Genomic DNA, 24,085 nt, shown 5'->3' on the forward strand with positions numbered 1-24,085 from the left:
GAAGTTTCTGCACAACTGTTCTAAAACCATAAAAACTGGTATTTTGATTCTAGTAGTTTCTCCACACAGGTTTAAAAACTTCAGACTTTTAGCACTGCCTAGACTGAGAGTAGAACTATGTCATCTACGCCCATGTATAAGCATGGATGTTTATTTGCAGTTTTAGCTCAATTTCCCTGATCAGTATGCATAGCTGTTTGTCTGCGATACATGTTCTAACATTGTAAATTAGCCAGGGAGTTGGTCTATAAAACATGATTCATCTACAGTACCAGAAACACCATTTTCCTTTGCCCACTTGTAAGTTTCTACACCAGCATGGTACAGCCATCTTGCCTGCATAGATGCAAGTGAACAGTATAAGCCTTGTTGCAAACCCAACTGTACAGTGTTAAGGAATTGCTGTGTTGCAACCAGATCCTGGAACAGGGTAGTCATACAATTGTGGATAAGATTTTTGACTAGTGTAGTAGTTCTTAAAATCCTTATCCATCATGGTCAGAGAAACCATGCTAGAATGCTGCCAGGTATAGCCATATTTAAACAGTAGTAGCACAGATCTGATCCAAGCATTGACAATACTGCCTACTTTTCAAGTATGGCACCAGTGAAGTGAGAAAGTATTCAGAGGTTAGTTTTTGGAAAGCAAAACAAAAACAGTGATATGTAAAAACAGGTATTTATAGTTTTTAAGAGACCATACTATTTTAACTAGAGGTTATATTTTACTGTAGTTTAAAAAAAAAAAAAATGAGAAGTTTTACAACCTTTCACTGTTTCTGTTCTAGACCACACAACCAACGTAGTATTTTCTTTCAGGACAAATTTAAGTATTGCTTACCTTGAGACAGTTTGCTGGACACAATCAAAGCTTCCCTGAGGATTATCTTTGCCAACATTTGACAAGTAGAAGTTAAAGTTATGCACTTCATTTGGGAGATCAGCTTTGGGAATTTTGACAAGCTAAAAGATAAATATAAACTGAAGTTTTACATGTGCCCATCAATGTGATTTGTATAGTACTTTTTCTTTTTTTACTTTAAATCCAAGTGCAGTGATAAAGTGTACTTAATATTTGTGATATGACGGCCACTCGAATTATGAAGCATATAATAAAATGAGTTAACGCTGGCACACTTTCCTCTCAAAAATAATCTTATCAGGATACAAGACTATATCTGTAGTTATACAAGTTGAACCCTGCTCAGGTCTACAATAAACAGCCCTAATTCAGCATGCACTTAAGCACTTGTTTAACTTTAGTCATGTGTAGAGCCCAACTGACTCCAATAGGACTATTAGTGTACTGAAAGTTAAGCATTGATTAGGTGCATTACTGAATAAGCAAAAGCCTTACTGTTTGGCCAACCAAGCAAACACAGAACATCATAAGTAGAACCTACAGTACCTTGTTTCCTGGCTTTTAAATGACAGTTAATCTTAGTGGAATTTAGACAGGACTAGATTTCTAGAATAAAAATTAAGGCACAAACCTTGAGGAGGATGGGAGGAGAGAAAACAAGAATATTAACCAAAATAAGACTTAAAATAGCTTAGTTATATGGATTTGTTTAAACTCTCCTGGACTAAAAGCCTCCCAAATACTTTTATCTATTTTAAATCAAGTTGCTTGTAAAAATACAAAATACACATAGCTTTTTGTACAAGAAATCAGAAGTCAGATGATAAAACTTGCTTTCCTGGTTCAATACACTCATCCTATGCTTTGTGCATAGTACAGAACGTGTTCTGTATTCTGTAGATTTAAAAAGTATCAGTTTCACATGCTCAATAGAATAGCAAAACCATGTGATGCATGCTCTAACATGCCGTTCTACAAAAGCAAAAATAAAGCAGATGTTTTTGAGTACTATATATTTTAAGTTAAACTTATTTTGCAGTTAGACAAACTCTTATCTAAGAGATTCTTGTGGAATCTATTTGAAGGTTCAACACATTAAATAACCTATTTTGAAGGAAAACATTTGTTTATTTAAAAGCAACATTCACAGTGCCCTTTTTGGAATCCTCCTCTGGTACACACCTTTTATTTTGCTTATAAAATAGACATGATTGGTGTTAACTTAAACAACGAGTACAATGTGTGATTTTCTTCCTTGAAATGAAAGCCTAGGAAAAAAGTCACTGCCATTTATGGTTTGATCACCAATGTTGGACAGAGCACATCAGCAGCTTGGGACAACTGCTGGCCTTCAGAGAGAAAGATAGGGAATAAACCTGCACACCACTCAGCTATTTAAACTCAAAACATGTGTATTTGTCCCATTCAATAAAACGCTATACAGTAAAGAGAAAGGATTTAAGTGAAGTAGTTTAATTAGAAGATACAAATCTTGGATTATGTATCTGAACCTGTTATAACAGTTTATCTTCCCAACTGGGAGATTAATAATAAAACATCAGCTATAAAAAGACCTATTGTAGAGGCCATTTTTGATCCTGTATCAGAGATTTATCTTAAGAGTCTGCAAGGCTATTATAGAACACTAAAAATATTACTATGCAGAATTTTTTTCAGCCTACTATCGTTCACGAATTACTATAATTGAAATAAAAATATTTCCCCAAGTTTACTGTGTGTATCTGACAGCATTGTATTGAGTCAGTTTCATGATTTCCCATTTGTATTGTCTTTTTCATATTTTAAAGATTGATTGTAAACCCACAAGAATTGGCAAAGTTCAGATGCAGACATGGTACCTGAAAATATTTAAAAATACAACTGACTAATTTTCATGTATGTGTCCCTTACATGATAGATAATTCTGTATGAAATTCTGTGAGATTTTGACCCACTAAAGAGTAAGCCTCCCCCTCCCCACAGCTCCATGTACTTTGCAGACTGTTTTGGCTTTCTCTAAACACTCCATTGATGGGTATCTTCCTTCCATTTAAAATTATACTTCAAGAGTATTTCCCCAAAACCAATTAAATAGATTGAAGCAGATTATTGCAGCCACATATGCTTCAAGTTTACTTTGAAAGTGTATACACCTTAATGTTAATTGACAGTCTTAAAAAAAAATGTCTGGTGGAAGCACCACATTACATAGAAGCATTTACATACTTAATATTCCAAAATAGTTACTGTGGATAGTACAGAGGACAATACCAAGATGACATATCTATCCATTCCTTCTATTACAGTTTGAAGGTTGATGCATTTACTAGAAAGGACAGTTATGCAGGAGTTGTTCATTAGGTTGCTTTCCTCATCTCACTAGCATTACTTCAGTCTCATCCACATTAACTGTCAGCCAGCTTCTCTTCATCCACATGATGATCTTAGCAAGAATAGCTTGGAAGTAGTATTTTCAGACGTAGAGACTATACAAAATTGGGTGTTATCCATGTACTGCTCACACTTCAATCCATGTTGTCTCACTAGCTCTCCCAATGGCTTCATGTAGCCATTGAAAAGCTGGGAGAGAGAATAAAGCCTAATGGGACACCATAAGGCAGAGCAGTTGCCCAGGACAACCCTTTGGATTAGCTCAGGTGCCACTTGACTCTGAAATGTCACTCTGGTTCCTTCTACTCCACCCTTAAACATGCAGTTGACTTCCATATCTCTAAGCAGCATTCCCAGCTGCCTCTCTTTTGTCATACCTCCAAGCTCTTTAGAGGGTACCACCTCACCTTCCTCACTTCCAATTCCCTTCTGACTCTCCTATCTGGGATCTGGTACCCCAAATGTTATATTTATCTTTTTACAACTTCAAAAATCTTCTCTGCCTTTGTACCCTCAGATAAAACAGAAACTTTACTACACTTTTTTTTATTAGTCGTGCTTTCTTTAAACTAAAATTAAATAATCCTCAGAGAACTTCCATGCACAAGTCAAGGACTTCTGGGTAATCAGAATGAAAGTGCAATGTTTCAACTCAAGATAAACTTTTGGACATTTATAATGTTTGTTTTTCCTATTTGATGTACACTTAGCAGAAGGTCAGAGAGACATAATTTAAGAATTCTTCAGTCAACACTTGTGTTAGCAGGAACAGCTTGCATTTTCTATTCCTGGCTATCAGGAAGCAATATGTTTTTTTGGTTTTAAGTTCTATTGAAAGGCTACTGTATATACCCAACTCTGATTAATCTTTTTTACAATAAAATGCATCCATGTAGATAGTATGCAATGCATTTTAAAAGAATGTTGTCATATTCCCCTTACATCTCATTCCCACAGATTTCCAAATCAGCAAGTACTGTATCTCCATATGTCGGAAAGCATAGATCCAAGGTGGTACAACCAGCAAAATACATTCTCTTTACCTCCTTCTGAAAACAATGAAATCCTTGCCTCAATACTTCATTAGGCCTACTTTGTCCTGACTAGTTCCCAGTCCCCAAAAAAGGCAATAAAAGATTAGAAAGCTCTGCAAAGTCTCTGGATGTATACTCCACACAATCACCAAGGTCTTGTCTAGACTAGGAAAATAAGTAATATTTATATACAAGTTAGCTAACATGTTTTAACACCTTTTCCCCCATAGTGTAGATATGGGCACAGTGAAATTAACGGTCTACCTCTCTACTACTGTCCTCTCCAGTTCATACTTCAACAGGTCGGTCTCTTCAAGGGAGAATTATTTAATCTGACACTTTTCCAGCAAATAAATACTAGTGTGGGAGACCAGAGCCTTTATTTTTTCCTCCCGCATCATTTCCTCTCATTCCCACAAACTTGTAAGTGGGATATATCTTCCTTCCCATTGTTTTCAATAAACATGTATTCCAAAGCATGGAAAATTCCTTCAGTTACCATGGTGTACAGTGTACAATGCAATGTGCAACTGCTACTCCTCACAGAGATTGTGCCTCCATCAAAGTACGAGAGGAGAGCTCTCATGACCCTTTGCTCTCCTTGTACAATCTCTAACACTTGAAGCAGGAAATTCAGCCTTTTTGTTTCCAGCTGCTGCTGCCTCCTCCTCCAGGCAAGTAACTCAGCTTCTCTTCCATATTCAGCCCAAGCCCACTTGACAAGACCTGGTCTAAGTGCTTCTCTCAGTTCATCTCTTGTAACTACATTGTCAGCTAAACTGTGCCCAACAGCACCAAATGCTGAAAAGCCAGGAAATTTTCTTAGACAATGCACGTAAATACAGAAGCAGCTTAAGCAGGTACTGCTGCACTGGGGTATGTGAGAAAAGGTAAAATTGGGCCTACCCTACTTTGGGACTGAGAACTATATAAGGGAGACACCCATTTTAACCTCAGACCCCATTTAGTGCATCCCCTCCCCTTAGCTATATGGTGTTTCAGAAAGACTACATGGAAGAGCCAACCAGAGACTGAAGCCAGCACAGCAGCTGCAGAGGCACCTTCAGGTGGGACCAATGGACACATATTTTCTAAAATTTTGACGGGACTTTTTCTGCCCTGTGCTGATTGGCTGTTTGCTTCAACCCCCTCTAACCCTGTCTCAGGCTTGGTCTACATTAGCAACTTATGCTAGTATAACCTATGTTGCTCAGGTGTGTGGAAAATCCACACTCCTGAGCGATGCAGTTATACCAACCTAACTCCAAGTGCAGACAGCGCCTCTTAGGGAGGTGGATTATCTAGGTAGTATCTTCACTGACATGCCACATCAGCTTTTTAAGTGTGGACAAGCCCTCAGTCTCTTTACCCTAGCCTCATTCCACACCTCTCTTCTGCCTTCCTTCCCTCTCTTTTCTCACCTGTTCTTTCCCCATTGCTCCGAGTCTCCCTTCCCCTTGTCTTTCTGTTTAGCTAAATCCCTCTTAACGAACACCTAGTTAACCAGTGGAGTAACTGTGGAAGGTAAAAGAATCTTGGGCTGATTAAAGAAGGTGTGTCTAAACATTCAGGGATTACTAGAATCACAACTATTTTAGACCAAAAATTTTGTATTACTTGGATTAACAGAAGAAGAGTATGCAGAGGTGGCCAACTCCAGGGTATTAAACATTAATTAGTGCTGAATTTGGATCTGTATAGTTTACCGGATATGAAAAAGTTTGTATTTTTCTGGAGGTGACGGGATCTATATAGGAAGTGAAATGAAACTGAACATAAAAACGGAGAAGTCCATACTTAATTAGGTAGCAGTGGCAGGAAACTGTTTCTGGTACCACCCACTCCTAAAGCTTGCAATTTGGGCAAGGCAGAGGAGAAAGGAAAGTAAGATTCAGTCTGCGTTTGTATGGAGATTCACCACACCAATTAAATTAATCCCCTATTTACTCTCACCTACGGGAAGTGCTGAATTGGAGGAGTGAGTTTCTTGGTTTAAAGAAGCAAATCTATTTTCTCTGCATGACTTAAGTCCTTTTAGAAATAGAGAGGGATGGGAGGGTGGCACACAAGGAGATTGTGTGGTGGAACAGAGGAATGCAAGGAGCCCCTGGTGTATGCCATAAGATCATCCTACAGAAACTACAAAGTGTGTGATCCCCTAGCGCAGTGCAGGGCTGTGAGAGTGAGATTTATCTTGGAAAGGTAGGAGTGTTTTAAAATGTAGACAAAATTGGAGGGTATAGTGGATAATGAGCAGACCCTCCTTTTAGTCATCTTACTGCACAATACCGTAACAAGGAGAATAATGACAATAGTTAGGAGTACTCACTATCATAGGAGATCAAAAGAAGCATAACTTCTAAGAAGTCTAGATCAACAATGGCATAAGAGATGTGAGTTTACTGATATTTCTTATTAAAAAGCGTACAGCTAGTCTTTGTAACTTGGGACAGTAACTCAACTTCTTTCCACATAGTCTTTGTTTCATTTGTGCTTTGTGGCTGCTTTCTCTGTATGTAAGAATTGCTGTACTAGATCAGCCCAGTGGTCCATCTAATCCAGTATCCTTTGACAGTGGTCAGTACCAGCTGCTCCAGAGGAAGGTGCAAGAAACCATGCATCTGGCAGTTCGGAAACAACCTGCCTCCAAGGAAAGTTTTCTCCTAATCTCTATTAATAAGGAGTCGGTCATACCCCGATGCATGAATGTTTATATCCCTGACAAAACTCTTGCATATACATGTTAACATTTACTATACAAACTCTAGAAATTCTTATCCATTTACTGATCAATGCTTTTTCAAATCTTCCTAAACTCTCAGCATCAATGATATCTTATGGCAATCAGATTTACAGGCTAATTTTGTGTTGTGTATGAAAAAGGATTTCCCATTATCAGCTCTGAATTTGCCATCTTTTAATATCATTGATTGTTGTTTTGTATTAGGAGAATGACTAGAAGTTGCTGTACTTTCTCCAATTACTGTGGGCTCTAGACTCCCTCGGTGCAATCAAGTTCTGCTCTTGAGCTGACATTTTGGAGGGGACTATGGCTGCACAAAGGAGAGAAGTATATCCCCTCAGATTCTAGTGTTAGGGCACCCTTTTGAAAGAAGGAAAGAAAGCAGGTGATATAATGAGTGGGTCTTATTCTTTTTGGTTCCTAGATTAAGGCCAGAAGGGACCATTGTGACCCTAATACATAGGACTTCTCTAATGAATTCCTGTTCGAACTAGAGCATATCATTTCTAACATCCATCTTGGTTTAAAAATTGCCAATGATTAAGAATACACCACAGACCTTGGTAAATTATTGCAATGGTTAATTACCCTCACTGTTAAAAATGTGTACCTTATTTCTAGTCCAAATTTGTCTAGCTTCATCTTCCAGCCATTAGATCTGATTAAACCTCTGTCTGCTAGACAAAGGTTATGTAATGTTTATCATATTCCAGACTGCTCCTAAATTTGTGATGTGCCTATAAAGTATGCTGTATTTTACATTTATGTAAAATTAGCTAGTTATTGTGCAGCCTATTATGGCAAGATATTAGCATGGCAGTCATGCTATGTTACCTCAAAAGTAAACTGTTTTCTAAATGACCGTCCTTATAATATCCCACTTATTACTATTACAAGTACTTAGAAGACACTCATTGCCATGGCATCTAGGTGACTGTATGAACTTTATAATTAAAGAAATGTATAAGCTTTCTAGCAAGCTGAAAGGTTCCCTTCACTGGCCAGAATGTGAACAAGTCAGTTTATAATTAAACTGGAAGTAATCTGAGGAAAATCATCAGTTACAATGACTTTCTCCCTTAAATTTGATCCTGCATCCATTGCTCATCCCCAGTTGTGGATAGGACTTCCCTTTTTCCTTTTCTTCAAGGAAAGCACCGATAGCTTCCAACAGTTCTACAAACCTATTTAACACATTGCTGATTGATAACCACCTCACAGTACAGTAGAAAGAGACATGGTTAGGTTTGTCTTCAAGATCCAGCTCTTTGATGAAATGTTTTTCCCATTTGAGCAGATGAAATTGACAATTGTTAGGACCGTTTTCATAACATTTTCATACTTGAAATATCTGTGTGAGATATTCACACTGGATGATGCAATTAACAGGGATAAACTCCGGAAATTTGGGATCACTTTTCAAGAATCCGATAAGGCCTACTTTTCCCCCCGCCATTGCAGGTGCTCCATCCATCGCAAAACGGACAAGTTTATCCTGCGGTACATCGACATTTGTCACTGCTTTGTCAAGAGCGTTCTTTATGTCAACACCATAAGCTGTTTCTTTTAGCGCCACTAAGTCCAACATTTTTCCTTTCACAATTACATCCGTGGAAACAGTGAACAAATATCGCTAGTTGCGGTTTATCTTGTATATCTGTGGACTGTTCGACAGTCAGGCTGAATGATAGAGAATTCTTTAGATTGTTTTGCATCTTGCTTGCAACATCAGCACTGATCTGGGAGATATGCCTCTTTACAGTGTGGCATGAAATTGGAATTCGCTTTATTAGTCATTGAAGTTTTGTGTTACTTGGATGTAAAATTGCAACCCCTTCTGCAATATTTTTCTTAACAAATTCTTCATCACAATATGGACATTTTGCACGAGTGATATCCAACGACATAACAAAACTAGCTCAGGTCGTTGTGTCAGCTTCCTTACTGAATGCCCAAAACAGTGTCTGTTGACTGTTTAGGTGTAATTTTTATGCAGCTAGCTTGTTTTTCCTTAATTCTGATTCAGGAAGGTATTTAGATGAAAAAAGTTACTGTGATACATTTCATAGTAACATTTCAAATTGCTTGCTTTGTAGTGAGTGAATGATGCATTGCAGATAAGACAAGGGTTTGCCATCTTTAACAGTGAATGCAAAAATCTTTCTCCCATTCTAGTTTAAACTTCAGTTTTCTTCTTCATACTTGCACTTCTTACAATTTGCAGAGGTCATTGCCATCCATGAAATTAACGTAGAGTTAACACTTCAATCTAAAACTATTCAACTGTGACTTATGAACAGTAAATGCAGTCTGTATTCTGTGGAATTAAAGGAGATCGCAAGCACACGAGGACCACACAGCACAACATCTGAATACAGAACGATGCAGTTTCCTGATAGAAAGAAAAGCTTGCACGTGCTCGTTATATCTCATTTTCACAGTATCGGGTTCACCAGGGCTTAACTTCTCTTGAAGTATTTCTTGGAGACCCCCACACCTACCCCATTCTCCGCCTACCTGATGGGCTGGTAGGGCTAGGGGCTTTAGGCTTCTGTCCTATAGGAGGGCGGGGAGGGTGGAGGGGTGCACATCAGGGCTCGGGAGGCGCTAAAGCCCTGAGCCCCAGCATCCCCATCCCTGTGGGGCTAAAACCCTGAGCTCTCCCCCACCCCCAACAGTCTGATAGGTGTGGGGAATGAGGGGCTCTGCGAGCTGCACTTTAACTGTAGAAGAGAAGCACGTGGTTCACAAGCTGCGGTTTTGCCACCATCTGGTCTAAAGCATTTAGTTTTGGGGGGAAAGGGGTAGATACCTACAACTAAGACCATTTTTACAATTTCTATTCTGTTATTGTATGAACGGTAATACTAAACTAAAATACCATCCCCCTTTCATAAGAGTATCTCCATGCAACATCTTTTTAATGCTTGCTAAAGCAAACATAGGAAACTTCCAGACCCTAAGTCAATAACAAAATACACATTAAGAACTTATTACAAATACATTTATAACGATCACCTGAAGTGCTTTTTTCTTGAGAAGCAAGCCCAGGGTCTTGTGCATATTTCTCCCAAAACAAACAGCTGAGGTATTTTAGCAGCTGCATTCTTTATTCTGTTTTAGATGTTAGCTCTGGCATCAACCCCGTCAATGGAAAGAAAATCCCAAGTATGGAATTCAGTCACAGAACAATTAAGTGACAGATGAGTCCATTTTTGAACTACAGTGTTAATATTTGTTAAGAATGTTTACATCTGCATTACAGATTAGCAATCTTTGAATATTTAATATTTTTTTATATTTACTTAAGTGTCAGTTCAACTTTAGAAGTCTAGCAACTGCAAATCAATCAGTGCTTTTGCTGACTTAAAATGAAATTTGACAAAAACAAATGCTGCAGGATACTGAACAACACTGCTAAATCCCTTCTAAAAAAACAAAAAGAGGTGTAGAGGATTGGGAAGCTTTAAAAACACTTGCTGAAAGGATACATTTTGAAATAACTACCAGACTATCCTTAAAACAAAATTGATGCTTTATTAGTAATGCCTCACAAGGTAGTGTATCCTCGTGAATAGAAAATACTAGCACAAATTACATTCATTTAAAGAAAAGGATACCTTGAAGGACTAGAACAGTTATGTAAACATTTTACCTTTCCTCTAAGTGTATTTTACTGTTCTATTGCGTGTGGAAGAGCATGCATTAATGGTGTCATACTAATAAGTACTACATGTATTTAACATGACTCTGGAATTTTAGTAGCATTCAGTATACAGAACACACATTTTTCCTCCAGTGTACTGCAGGGGAAAGGGAAGAGGCCTCCAAAACACTGTCCTTGATGAATAAAACTAAAATATACATTAATGTCTTCTGGCATTAAAACTGTTTAGGCAGTAAAGTAGGAAAATTGTCTTAGAATCAGTCACAAATTACACATGTTAAGAACTTCACCTATATAAAAAATTCAGTATCTGACATACTGTGATAAAAACCCAGATTTTAAGAAGAGCTTGGTGTAAGCTCATGTGTCTTCCACCAACAGAAGTTGGTCCAATAAAAGATTCTCTCTCTCTCTCTCTCTATAATATCCTGGGACCAACATGGCCACAACACTCCATACAGATTTTAAGTGTTAGCGTTAAATGTATCACCAATTTAGTAACCTCAAACCTTCCCACTGCTTCTTTGCAGCAATTATTTAAGAACAATCTCAGTAGGGCATAAGAACAAGTAAACATCTGTCACATTAGCTTCTGCACAAATGAAAACAGACAATGGAAAGGGGGGGCTGAGGGAGAGAATAGGCAATTAAGTTTAGAATTTAAACACTAATAAGTCGTTAACTATATTGGCATGAAGTCCAAAAAAAAAAAAAAAAACAAAAACAAAAAACAAAAAAAAAAACTCAGCCTGTTGTAGAACTACAAATTTATGAAATGTTTTTCCATTGTGTGTCTGTTTTATTAACAGACAGACAATCTATTTCCATAGAGGCTGGTTACTGTCCACCTTAAGAAAATCATCTAAAATGCTTTCACTGCATGATCGTATTTCTGGAAATCATAACCTGTACTCAAGTTTGTCTCCTGCATTAAGTCTCACTCGGTTTCATTTAAATGGCCCACTTCATAAGAGAAGGATCCTTTCATAGACCCCATTTACACTCCCATCCTCAGCTCAACCCTTCACCAGCTGGATCCAAAAACATTTCATTTTACAGAGTTCCAAGAAGAGCTCAGATCACTGATAGCTCAGACACAATAGTTTAAGAACTCACCTGCCTACACTGTTCTCAAGCAGACTACATTTGTGATTTCTTCTGATTCCACTATTATTCTATTTAAACTGCTGATTTACAATACAAGTTAACTCCTCTCCTTCGTGTTTAGGGTTTAAGGGAAAACACATGCCAAATATCTAAATCTATTTAAAGGAAAAGGAGTTTAATGAGACGGTAACTGAATCTTTTCTGAACTATTTGTGAGATATACATTAGTTGTTACTTATTGCATTAGTTGTTAATTATGAACACTTCTAGAAGAAAAAAGGCAGACGTGCAAGTAAGAACTAAGCTTTATTTACTGCATTATCTGCCAAGTTAAAATTAAAATAAAACAACAACTTACCCCTTGGAGTCCTTGAAATTGGATTGAGGGTCGAGAAGGAATACGATTCTATAAAAAAATTAAAAAAAGAAGTGAAAAACTCATTAATCTTATAATAAACTTCACAATTCCAACCCAGAACGGGGTTTGCCATTACAAAATAATATAAACAGACATTTACAAAGCTGTATTCCTTTTAGTAACAAGAGACAAAGATACACTAAAAGCTACATTTTTATAAATGTTTTATAATCTGAAGAAATGTAAATACATTTGACTGTGAACTTCAATCCCTAAATGAAAATAGAAGTGTTATCAATAAAATGAAAACCTGAACCTTTAGGTAAAAGAAATACTTGTATATTGTACCAAGTTTGTTTAGCTCTCCAAACCTAGTGTATTTCTAAATTTATACAAGCTTGATGAAGATGTAAATAATCTGTAAATAGCTATATATGCCATAATACCATTTAGAAACCAAACAAAAGGTTTAATATGCATTAAATAATTTTTCAAGATTTTCAGCCTGGATCCAACTTTTTTCCCTTAAGAGCTATTTGTTTTGTCAGATGTAACCTAACATTCTTCCATATGTTGAGTTGGTCACTGAACTGCACAGATACCAAAGGTTACATGGTTTAAAACCAAGTTATAGTTGCATTGAATTATCCTTCAAATTATATTAATTTTAGTCAGAGTACAACTGTAACTGAGGATTTCCTAAGATTACATATATTTAGGACCCTACCAAATTCATGGTCCATTTTGGTCAATTTCAGGGTCATAGGAATTTAAAAATAGTAAATTTCATGATTTCAGCTATTTAAATCTGAAATGTCACAGTGTTGTAATTGTAGGAGTCCAAAAAGGAGTGTGTGTGGGGGGAGGTCGCAAGGTTATTGTAGAGGGGGTTGTGGTACTGCTACCCTTACTTCTGTGCTGCTGCTGGCGACAGCACTGCCTTCAGAGCTGGGCAACTAGAGAGCAGCAGCAGCTGGCTGGGAGCCCAGCTCTGAAGGCAGAGCCGCCGCCAGCAGCAGCGCAGAAGTAAGGATGGCATGATATGGTATTGCCACCCTTACTTCTGTGCTGCTGCCTGCAGAGCTGGGCCTTCAGTAAGCAACTGCCACGCTCCGGCCGCCCAGCTCTGAAGGCAGCGCAGAAGTAAGGGTGGCAATACCGCGACCCCCCTGTAACTCCCTTTTGGGGCAAGACCCCCAATTTGAGAAATGCTGGTCTCCCCCATAAATCTGCATAGTATAGGGTAAAAGCACACAAAAGACCAGATTTCACAGGGGGAGACCAGATTTTATGGTCCGTGATGCATTTTTCATGGCTGTGAATTTGGTAGGGCCCTAAATATATTATTAAATGATCTAAAAGGGTTAACTGCAACTCAGCAACATAGCAACCTCACCCAGAATAAGAAAAATGAGGGTTTTTTTTTAAATGCCTGTCACTCCCTGCTAGCTTCTTACTGTATATTAGCTAAATATCTAACTGCAAATCATGCTCAACAATGGAGTACTGAGGGGACTAAACTGACTGGGACTATATGACTGTAGAAACATGCTGTTCTTGCATGTCAAAAACCAAAGAGAAGCAGGTTACCCAACATAAAAGGAAGGAGAGTCTTTCATCATTCTTTTAATTGACACTTACTGAAGTTTACAACAATGTGTTAGGAACACATTACTTGAAACCATAAACAAAGAATTCCAAAAAAAGTACTGAACACAGAAAGTCTGTTTCAGGATTTGTTCTGAAAGAGTAGTTAGAGACAACTTAGATAGCATTTTGTGAGACCAGGAGTGGGGCAGTGAAGTGTCTGTTAATTTGTAAAACTAGAGTTCTTGTTTGAAGTTTCTCTCCATGACTTTTTAGTTCCAATAATTAAGTGAAAGGTAAAAGTAACAGCCAAAAATAACTCATTTTATAAACTCATTTTAAGGCCCATTCAAGTGTTCCATAAGTTTATATTTACATATTGCATCATAAAAAGTCTATAGTTTCTTGGTTTCCTTAGATCAGAATATAACAAACTTAAAAAATTGAGAGGAGGTGCTTGAATATAGTTGGGCAGCAGCAAAATTTCACAGAAAGACAACTAAGGCAATATAATTTTGTCTTATAATAGCTCTGGATGCCTGTTAAAGAATAAAGAGGCGTGTGTTATGGTAATACATGTAATCATTAACTCTGATTCAGAACGTTTTAAATATTTTTAAAGGATGCTCAATGGCACCCTGTTTTAACTGCCTACACAGCATGGTTCATTTTAATCAGAAAAAGCTATAATAGAGAACCTAAAAACCACTAGGCATCCTAACACTACATGAATGGAAACTCTGGGATTGATCCAAATACAGTAAACTAGAATAAATAAGCTCTTCACTGTAAAAGTACTACAAAGGTAGCCAGTCTTGCACACACTAAGTGGCAAAAAATATACTCAAATCTGTGTTGAGAAGTCCCATGTAATTTTTAAAGTTACTGAAATTTAAGTTTTAATTTTAAAATTAGACAACAATGTTAAAGTGTAGCTTTTGTGCTAAAAAAATGCAGTAAGGCATACCAACTAATGCTCAACATTCTACATAATAATGCCAACACCAAAAAATCAAAAAGCTTGAATCAGATCCCTGCAAATCATGAGGGTTTTTTTTTAAATAAAAATAATATTTCCTGGTCTGATTCAACTCCCTTCTCCCTCCAAGGAGATATTATCAGATTGAAAATTGCATACATTTTCCATCTAAAGTTATCAGATTGTATGATAATTACATTTATTTCTTCCAAACAATACATAATATAATACAGTCAGTAAATATTTATAGGTAGAGCTGGTAGCATTGCCTGTAGTTATGGCTATTCAATACTTTCTATAAGGCCTTGTTTCTAGTTGCTTATAAATTTGCCAAACTTTAGCCATTCGGCTGAAATATTCCATGCCAGGTATGTTTCAGACAGAATTTGGGAAATTTCAGGCAAAATATTTCAGATGTTTCCAAGTACAGGGTTAGGGTAACAAAAGATTCTTTACCCATATTAAAAAAACCCTTTTAACCATTTCACTGGAAACCTCTAGGGCCCCCTTGTCTTGTAGCAGGAATTTGAGATTTGGTAGGTGAGGTCACATTGGTGTCAGGTATGTACCTTTTGCTATCACTGACAATCTGTCCAAATTTGGCCAAGTTACAAGTCTCTGAAAACTGCAGTTCACATATGCTCAGTAGAAGTTTGTTAGAGGCTGGTAACTAAATTTTCTGAAAATTCCATCCACAAGGATCATACCGCATCCCTACACAGCTCCAATATATTGGCAGACCACTCATCTGTCATCACTACAAAACAACTGAGATGTGCCCCAACCCAGACTGCAAGGGACTGAGCACAACTTCTCTCTGTTGCCTCAGTGGCTGCTAGCCATAAGAACTTAGAGACAACTTTCCCCTCCATGCTTCCTGACTCAAGTTGGCAGGGGGGGGGGGGGGGGGGGGGGGGGGGGGAGGGAAGGAGAGAGGAAAGAGGCTGAGAAGTGCAGAGAATGAGAGGTGTCAGACAGGAGTTGATGGGAGGGAAGGGCAGAGTAGAAACAGAGGAATAGTGGCAGAGTGGGGTTTGGGGTGATAGGATAGGAGCAGAGGAAAAGACTGGATAGTAGTGGCTGCAGGGAGGGAAGATGAGAGCTTCCACAAGCACAGGGCTAAAGATTGTGGGAAAGCAGGAGCTCTTCATATTATCGTGAGAGTTCCTGCAGCAGGACTAAATCATATCACTCTGATTTTGTGAATGCTAGCAACACTGCTACAGCCAAAGCACTGTCAAAAAAAAAACCCTTCATGTTGATGGAACTTTTATGCTGCTCCTAATAGTACAGTGTGTTCCCTATTACCCAACAAAATGAAACAGTCCACCATTTGCAGTTTAAGCTAACTTCTCAGACACAGTATTTCTTTTTAAAGTAATCAAATTAAGGGTATGTCTTCACAACACTGTTAACCCTAGTGATTGGCACCGGTATCTGATCATCTAGGTTTGCTATGGGGTTGCTTTGGCGAGGCTAAGCCCTATACGTTTTACCATGGCCTTACTATTTCTGCACTCACCTGTGACTCTGGGGGCATATCTCATGGTTCTTTGTGATGACACTATAGGGCTCCTTCTCCAAGTTAATTGTGGGAAAACTTGTCTGACTTTTGGGAGGAATTATGGGAAGGGCATTGGAGGAATATCAGCAGTGATATTGTCTGCATCCTCACTTCAAAGTCGGCAAATTCCAGTCTGAGTTAGACTGGAGCTCATGTTCTATTTATACCCCAGCCACATAAATTAGCCTGAGCTTAACACACCTCCAGACCTGTTAGAGGTTTTTGTGTGTGGATTGTATAGGGGATTGGGCTAAAACCCAGGTAAGAGTCTGGATTAACTGTGCAATGAAGACATACCCTTAGTCTGATAGGCCTGACGTTTCACTATGGAAGCCAAGAAAGAGCTACCAAGGGTAAACAATTAAAATTTACCAGTTTCCTAATACAGAAGACAATTTAGTTGGTTCATCTAACTTCGTTTTGACCACTCTGAAACAAGCAACAAGAAAAAAAATTTGAATGAAACCAAGAGAAAATTTGAATGACGCTAATAGAAATACTGCTTATACCATGTTCCAGTTTTGCTTAGCTGTATTTCCATCCTTGTAGCTAAACATATGCACCAAGCAATGTTTTGCTGACATAAAAGTTAATTTTAAGACTTCATTCAGAACTATGTGAAGCTTCCAAGGTCAAGGATCTTGCCTCCACACTGAGTTAAATAGTATCAAAGGAACTTGCGAAGTTTGTTGTCAAGCGTTATGGGGCTGGGTGTCTTGTGAACACTTGAGATACTCCAAGCCACCTTGTTTAAACAACCCTCAAAAACTATGACCAGAATGTAATTGATGCAAAGATGTCTGCGACTTTGTGTTTTATTGGAAGAGATATATTCTTAATTCCAGTTAAAATCCTAGTGAAGATAAGGCAATTTGTAGTTTTCACACAAGTTACAGGTCAAATTAAAGACTCTGGGGGAGCCTAGTCATTAACTCAACCTACTTGTGTGTGTTAAAATTAGACTGTTTTGTCTTTGGCCATAGCTTCACTGCAAAAGAACAGGTCCTTTTACAACAGGATAGCTAACTGAAATTAGCTATCTTGCTATAAAATCCTCAGAGATTAGACACAGGTAGTTTTTACACTCATGTAGCTAGTCAAGATCAACCTCAAATTAGTGGCATTCTGTTGAAATTTCCCATTCACAGAAGCCTGCAGAACTCAAAACACAGCCCATTTGAATGTGTTCTTCAGGTGCACTTTTGAATGAATATATCTAGTCAGCATATATTTATGGGTCCATATCAAGAATCCAACAATTCAAATAATCCACTGTACTCTGAACAGTTTACATATAATTCGTCCTACGTAGTAAAAGTTCCTAATGTTGGTCTGTAGTAATGCTCCCTGCAAACTGCATGGCCATGTGGCAATCTTTTCCAGTGTTGCTTATGCCTAGGTGGCCCTGGCAGGAATGTGGTGTGGCCCTTTAAGAACCTGCTTCTCCCCTTCCTCCACTCCACAGGGTGCATGAGGCCCTGCCTCCTCGCTGCAGAGGAGAGGAGTGAAAGCACTTCAGGAAGACAGAGGTCTCACAGACATGCTTGCACAACTGGGAGAAGGCAGCAGCTCTGGGATGCCCCATGCACAGGAGTTTAGGGGAGAGGGCTGCCTGGGCTCTCCACTGCCAATCCAGGTCAGTAGTGGCTCTGGTCTGAATGGGCCAAATCCTGCACCCCGCCCCCGCCCAGCAGTTGATTTCCAGGGTTGTGGCAGTTGCTGCTACCACTGAGAGGCAGTGGAGAACCTGGCTGGAGGGTGTGTGTGTCTGACACCACCCCCCAAACTGACTCCTGGCCGAATTCCTAAGGCTGCAAATGGGACAGAGACTAGTGTGATATACTGGAGAGGAGTCACCTTGGAGCAACCTCCCCACCCACATCTTTCCCCCCTCCACACCATACCCCTCATCCTCATACAATCCCCCCCTCCACACACACAACTTGTGTGAGAGAGGGGTGACAAATACAAGCTAACACTTGCCCAAGGACAAAAATGTAGTGCTCAGTGGAGTTAATAGCCTGCTCAGTACAAAGAAAATTTAGAGGAAACAATCCATAGTTTCATTTTCTGGAGTAAAATTTAGTTTAATATTCTAAGTAAAAAGTTAACAACTTTATTAGAGCATAAGCTTTCGTGGGCTACATGCATCCGAAGAAGTGGGCTGTAGCCCACGAAAACTTATGCTCTAATAAATTTGTTAGTCTCTAAGGTGCCACAAGTACTCCTGTTCTTTTTGCGGATACAGACTAACACGGCTGCTACTCTGAAATAAGTAAAAAGTTATGTACCAAGGTTCCTCACAAAGCATTGAGTCAGATAGTAATGTAGTGACTGTGTAGGCTAACGCAATAGCCATATGCTCTTAGACGAGCTCACAGATTGAAATATAAGCCAGTTTTCAATTCAGCAAAGGAATGCTGTCTGAGACACTAGGTTATCTATTTCAACTGAGAAAATGCCACATAAGAACTTTAAGTTTCTAATCGCAGAGCAACCCAAAATAAGCAAATGAGACCATAACATGTTATCTAAATAAAAGGACATAACCATTCAGAATGCAAGCTTTCTTCCCTCAATCCCAACCTTCAAAAGAGTTCTGCACTGCAGTAATTTACCCAGTGTTAATCTCAAATTCTGATATGACACCAGGACTTTCTGATCATGAAGGACCCAAAGTTCAAATCTTAAATTAGCGGACTTGCAGCTGCTAAGTGGAAGCCTAAGTAGGGTTCAGGCTTTATTGCTTTGCAGCACCCTTGCCAAGTAAAATGATCCAGTAGTTTGTGTGGTCAAACAAAGAAGCAATACATTCTTTGCACTAAACGTAAGTGACCAATAGCAACAAGAAAGACAGAAAGATCACAAATAAAATACTGAGGTATTAAGTGCAGTCTGAGTATAACTCAGACATGCTTGTGACCACAGGGAGAACCCCTCTGGCAGGACTGTTCATGCCCATACTGCTATGAGGTACTTTATTCAGAGCATCACCACCTTAATGTAAAAGTTAAATCAAATAGCAATACAATGCAGCTTTTGTCTTTCAAACATTGCTGCAGTCACATTTTACCCCAGGGGGGAAAAAAAGTAGTTTCCAGCTAAACATACATTTGAGGTAAAGAATGAATACAAGCCTGTGTAGCAGAATGTCACAGAAACAACTGCAGTGGAACTGCTCCACTCAATTAGTCAAGGTCTAGTTTTGGGAGGAAAACAAAACCACCACCAAACTTGTCCTCTTCTAGGTTTACTGTTTAGTTTATCAAGAGATCCTTTGGGCAGAGATCTTGTCTGCTCACATGTCTCATGCGCAGGTATCTCCCACTCCCTGAATAAGGTTAATTATGTACCACCAGTTTTCTACCAAGTTGGCTCAACAGATAGAACAAAAGCACATTAGAGATTTTGATGCATAATGAAACCTTCTGTACTTTGACAGGTCTTTAAAAAGAAAATAGTCAAACTGGAGAAGACTAAAGAGCAGAAAGCCAGATGAAGGTAGTTGAGGAAGCATGGACCACATCAATCCAACCAACCTATTAGGTATTTTGGTCCATGTTCCTGCCAACTAGGATTATTCCTTAATGTACATTTTCAAGAGATTTGTCCAATCAAGTGAAATCAAAAGCCTCACGTGGGCAAAAACACTGCCTAGAAGAATTTTTTTTTTTAAAGGATTAGCCGCTTGAGTTCCATAAGCTTAAAGTGTAAATAATACACCTCTACCCCGATATAACGCTGTCCTCAGGAGCCAAAAAATCTTACCGCGTTATAGGTGAAACCGCGTTATATCGAACTGGCTTTGATCCACCGGAGTGCGCAGCCCCACCCCCCGGGAGCACTGCTTTACCATGTTATATCCGAATTCGTGTTATATCAGGGTAGAGATGTACTTAGTTTTTGAGTAAAACCAATCTAAGGTAGTATATTTTTGGAATCCATGTTCTCTATTCTCTCATTGGTCAAGACTAGTAGCAATTGCCATTGTCATTTGATAACTACATTTCAGATTTTGAAAACTGAAGGATTTTCCATTAAAAGGCACCCAGAATAATCTGCAGCATTCACTCTATTTTTGCATGGGAAAGCAAACTAGTATTCCATTCAGCTCTACCTTTGAATGGAATACTAGTGTGAACAGGGCTCAGCCATTTTCACTATCACGTTGCAGGATTACCTAACACAGCAATAAGAATGCCAGCAGTCACCTGAGCCTGCGTACACTAGTGCTCCCACCATTGCTACAAAACGTGGTAGTACAACAGTGCAAGATTTTATCCAGAAAGTGTGTATATACTTGGCCTTATAAAAATGCTAAAAAGGGCACTTCATATGCTCTAGGATAGGGTTTCCTAAACTTGGGACGCCGCTTGTTTAGGGAAAGCCCCTGGCGGGCTGGGCTGGTTTGTTTTCCTGCCGCGTCTGCAGCCGATCACGGCTCCCACTGGTCGCGGTTCGCTGCTCCAGGCCAATGGGAGCTGCTGGAAGCGGCGGCCAGTACATCCTTCGGCCCGCGCCGAGTGGGAGCCGCGATCGGCCGGACCTGCGGACGCGGCAGGTAAACAAACCGGCCCGGCCCGCCAGGGGCTTTCCCTACACAAGCGGTGTCCCAAGTTTGGGAAACACTGCTCTAGGACCTTTCCGGCATAGATTACTGCTGGCCCCAACTCCTACATTTTCATCCCAAGTAAAGAATCAGGATTTCCTGCAACATGAACCATGCTGAAGAGATTCAGTTAACAGTTTTGTTGCAGATAGGACTGTTTTTTTTTAAAAACCAAAATATAAAGAATCCTTGCATTAAGAATTCAGTTTATGTGCAAGGAGGCAAACTTTTAGTTTAATAGCTATGACAAGGTAGGGTGCTTTTCAGTCACTTTTTTATGTAAACTATTTGAGTATTAAACACAAGCGCAATACAGCTTTGCAGCGTACTAACATGGTATCTAGACACTACAGTGACGGGTTCACTGGGACTTGACCCTGACCTCTCCTCATACTTCTGCAAGTTTGGCTACTGCCTCCTCTGAAATGTTGCTCGTGTATTACACAGAAACCCTTCAAAACAAGAATTGGTAATATTAGGGAGAGCAGAGAAATTACAGGTACAGGTGAATAGAATTTTACAGCATTCCTCAATTCTATGCAATACAAATTCTAAATTTTCAATAAAAAAGTTCCCTATTGCAAAAAGTGCATTCCTAAACTAAGCTAGTGTTTTGGCTAACAGACAGGTATTACCAGCTAAAAAAAATAGCAGCTGCTGGAGTGAGAACTCTTCATTCCCCAGCCATCTCAATAACGTGTGAATTGCAAGACATAATTGGGACCATTTAGATGTTGATTATGAAAAGTGGCTCCTTTTTTCTCCACCCAGAAAATGTAGTGATATAAAAAGATATTCTAATCAATTGCTAAAACACTGAAAGGCATGTCAAATATAATTCAATGATCAGGAAGCAGTCAGTGACAGTCTGATGTAGATGACTGCTTGGGTAGAAAAATGTCAAGAGTTGTTATAAAATTATTTAAATTGATTTAATCATTTAAACTGGTCAGTTTTTTTAAACTTTAAACTACAAATTTAATTGACTAAACCAACTTGAAATTTGTTTATTCAAACAAAATTAGTATTATGTAACAGCTTTGTAGTTCTTTAACTTGCCATCTGTTCAAATGGTGACAGATCCCACCCTCATTTTCAATTCCTGCTGTATTAAACTGTAGCTAGAGAGTCAGTTTCCATAGAGAGAATCCCACTCACAGTTACGAAGATAATAAAAGAGCAACATGTACTTATGAAGACATTTAATTTTTCTTCAGATTTTTCATTGTTTTGTTAATACTTCAATTTTCCTTTAAACTGCAGAATAATGAAGAATGATAAAAATATTTTTCTAGGTATATTTCTTGAGAGACCACAAGAATTGAGAAACTGATTATCACTTATAAAACAATTATAGTAAATTATAACCTTATTTTTAAGTCCCAGACAATTAAACCTCATTCAAGAAGCATTTACTTGCAGTGAGGAAAGCAGTTTTACTGCCATCAGCAGAGTGTCCAAAATGTCATCTGTTCTAACATGCAAGTGTCAATTTCAGATTACAACATTATACAACATATTTAGTTTACACACATGAAAATTACTTTTTAGAATTAAATTTGAATATAAAATATTAACTTGTTTAAAAGTTATAGATCTTAAAAACCACATTTGAAATATTTTCCTTATAGTCAAACTTGATCTGAGAAGTACACATTTCACCTGATATATGGACCAGTAAGAATGTTTCCTTCTTTCACTACCACAAGCAAGACACCTTGAATAATTACTTTAATTGTCTTTATGATTTTAACAACTTGGAATATGGTTGCAACTTCAAATATCAACAAAAATTTTAGTCATTTAAGTACACATGTGCATTGTGCAAGTTTGCTTTAAACCCTTTAATAACATTGCCAATAGATTTTACAGCCCTCCCACATACTTATTTAACTTGCTGTGACTTTCCAAGCTCAGAAACAGTTTATATAGGTAACAAACAATTTAGTCAGCAGTTATAAGGAAGAATGCTGTAACTTACTTAACCAAGTGGCACTAGATGGAGCATTATAAGTATTTCTAACGTTCTCCATTTAACATCTGGAAGTGTCCTTAAGCCACTGGTTCGCAAGGATAGCCATCCCTTTAAAAGTTTACAGAGTATGAGTGACCATTTTAACCCTGCCCAGACAGAACTCATTCTGGGGCTGTGAATAATGCTTAAAACCCAAGGAAGCAAGGTTTACACATAGAGCTGCAGTAATTAAGTCCCCCACCAGACGAAAAGAAACCCCAACTATTCATGCCATAGTAATAGCTGCAATTCCCCAATCATATATAGGACAAGTGGCAATTCAGAGTTTGATTCCTGCTCTGGATTTGGCAACAGTAAGCCAGTTTTACAGGCAAAAAAAGACAAGCTGTGGTATAATTATGTAGCACTGGAACCCAAACTGGCTAGACATTGCTAAATGGTAAGAGCGCAACATGAAAGCAAGCTGCCAAACATGTTAAAACAAACATAAGATGCCAGCACATCAGAGGAGACAGAGCACAGCACACTTGAACACCCTTTTAGAGTAAGCTGTTTATTATGGAGGAAGGAGAAGCAGCTATTAGTCATAGGGAAAGGCTCAATTTGGGGGTCAGTTCTGGGAAATCCAGGTCTGAGTCAGCCTTTACTGTGAAGGAGGCTGTAAAGGAAAAGAGTAGCCCAGGTTGGGAGAGCATCTGGTGTCAATCAAGAACCTGTTACTGACAGCCAAGTCATCACCCAATTTCATCTCTCCTTTTAGTGTGACCACTTAACTCTTTATATATATTTTTAAGAAGAGTTTCTAGAAGCTGATTCAATGAGTGAAAGAGGTCTTTTGGATGAAGGCCTGCTGGCACTTAAGAAAGCATATTCAGAAGAGAAAGGTTCAATCAGTACCTTCTCCTCCCCAAGTCCTGCATTACACACTACAAAATAAATTACACAGAAGCCCCACCAATTCTCTTTTAAACATAATGAAGTGAAGGGATAGAGGAAAAGACAGATATTTAGCTTGAAATCCAATGAAAGGACAGTCTAATTAGAGCTTAATCCTCCTCCTCCTCCTCCCAGGGACATACTGTAGCACGTAGCCACTTTTAACTTCCATTAAATGCAACTTGAGGTCTCAAGTTTCAACTGGAAAACTACAGTCAGGAAAAAAGATTATGGGCACCATTGCCCTGCTGCATAAGTCTCTAAATAAGGGGT

At 38.6% G+C, this 24,085-nt stretch overlaps 1 protein-coding gene across 1 annotated transcript in view; it reads right to left on the reverse strand.

Annotated features, from left to right (window-relative positions):
• ELL2 (elongation factor for RNA polymerase II 2) overlaps positions 1–24,085 on the reverse strand; it is a 58,720-nt gene that overhangs the window by 33,508 nt on the left and 1,127 nt on the right. Inside the window, exons 2-3 of the mRNA XM_024206750.3 lie at positions 12,163–12,210; positions 842–963 (exon numbers count right to left, since the gene is read on the reverse strand). Coding sequence (XP_024062518.1) covers positions 842–963; positions 12,163–12,210 — 170 coding nt within the window. The remainder of the gene's footprint in view (positions 1–841; positions 964–12,162; positions 12,211–24,085) is intronic.

Source organism: Terrapene carolina, unplaced genomic scaffold, assembly GCF_002925995.2.
Source record: "Terrapene carolina triunguis isolate 2854851 unplaced genomic scaffold, T_m_triunguis-2.0 Scaffold69, whole genome shotgun sequence".
NCBI classification, from domain to species: domain Eukaryota; kingdom Metazoa; phylum Chordata; order Testudines; family Emydidae; genus Terrapene; species Terrapene triunguis.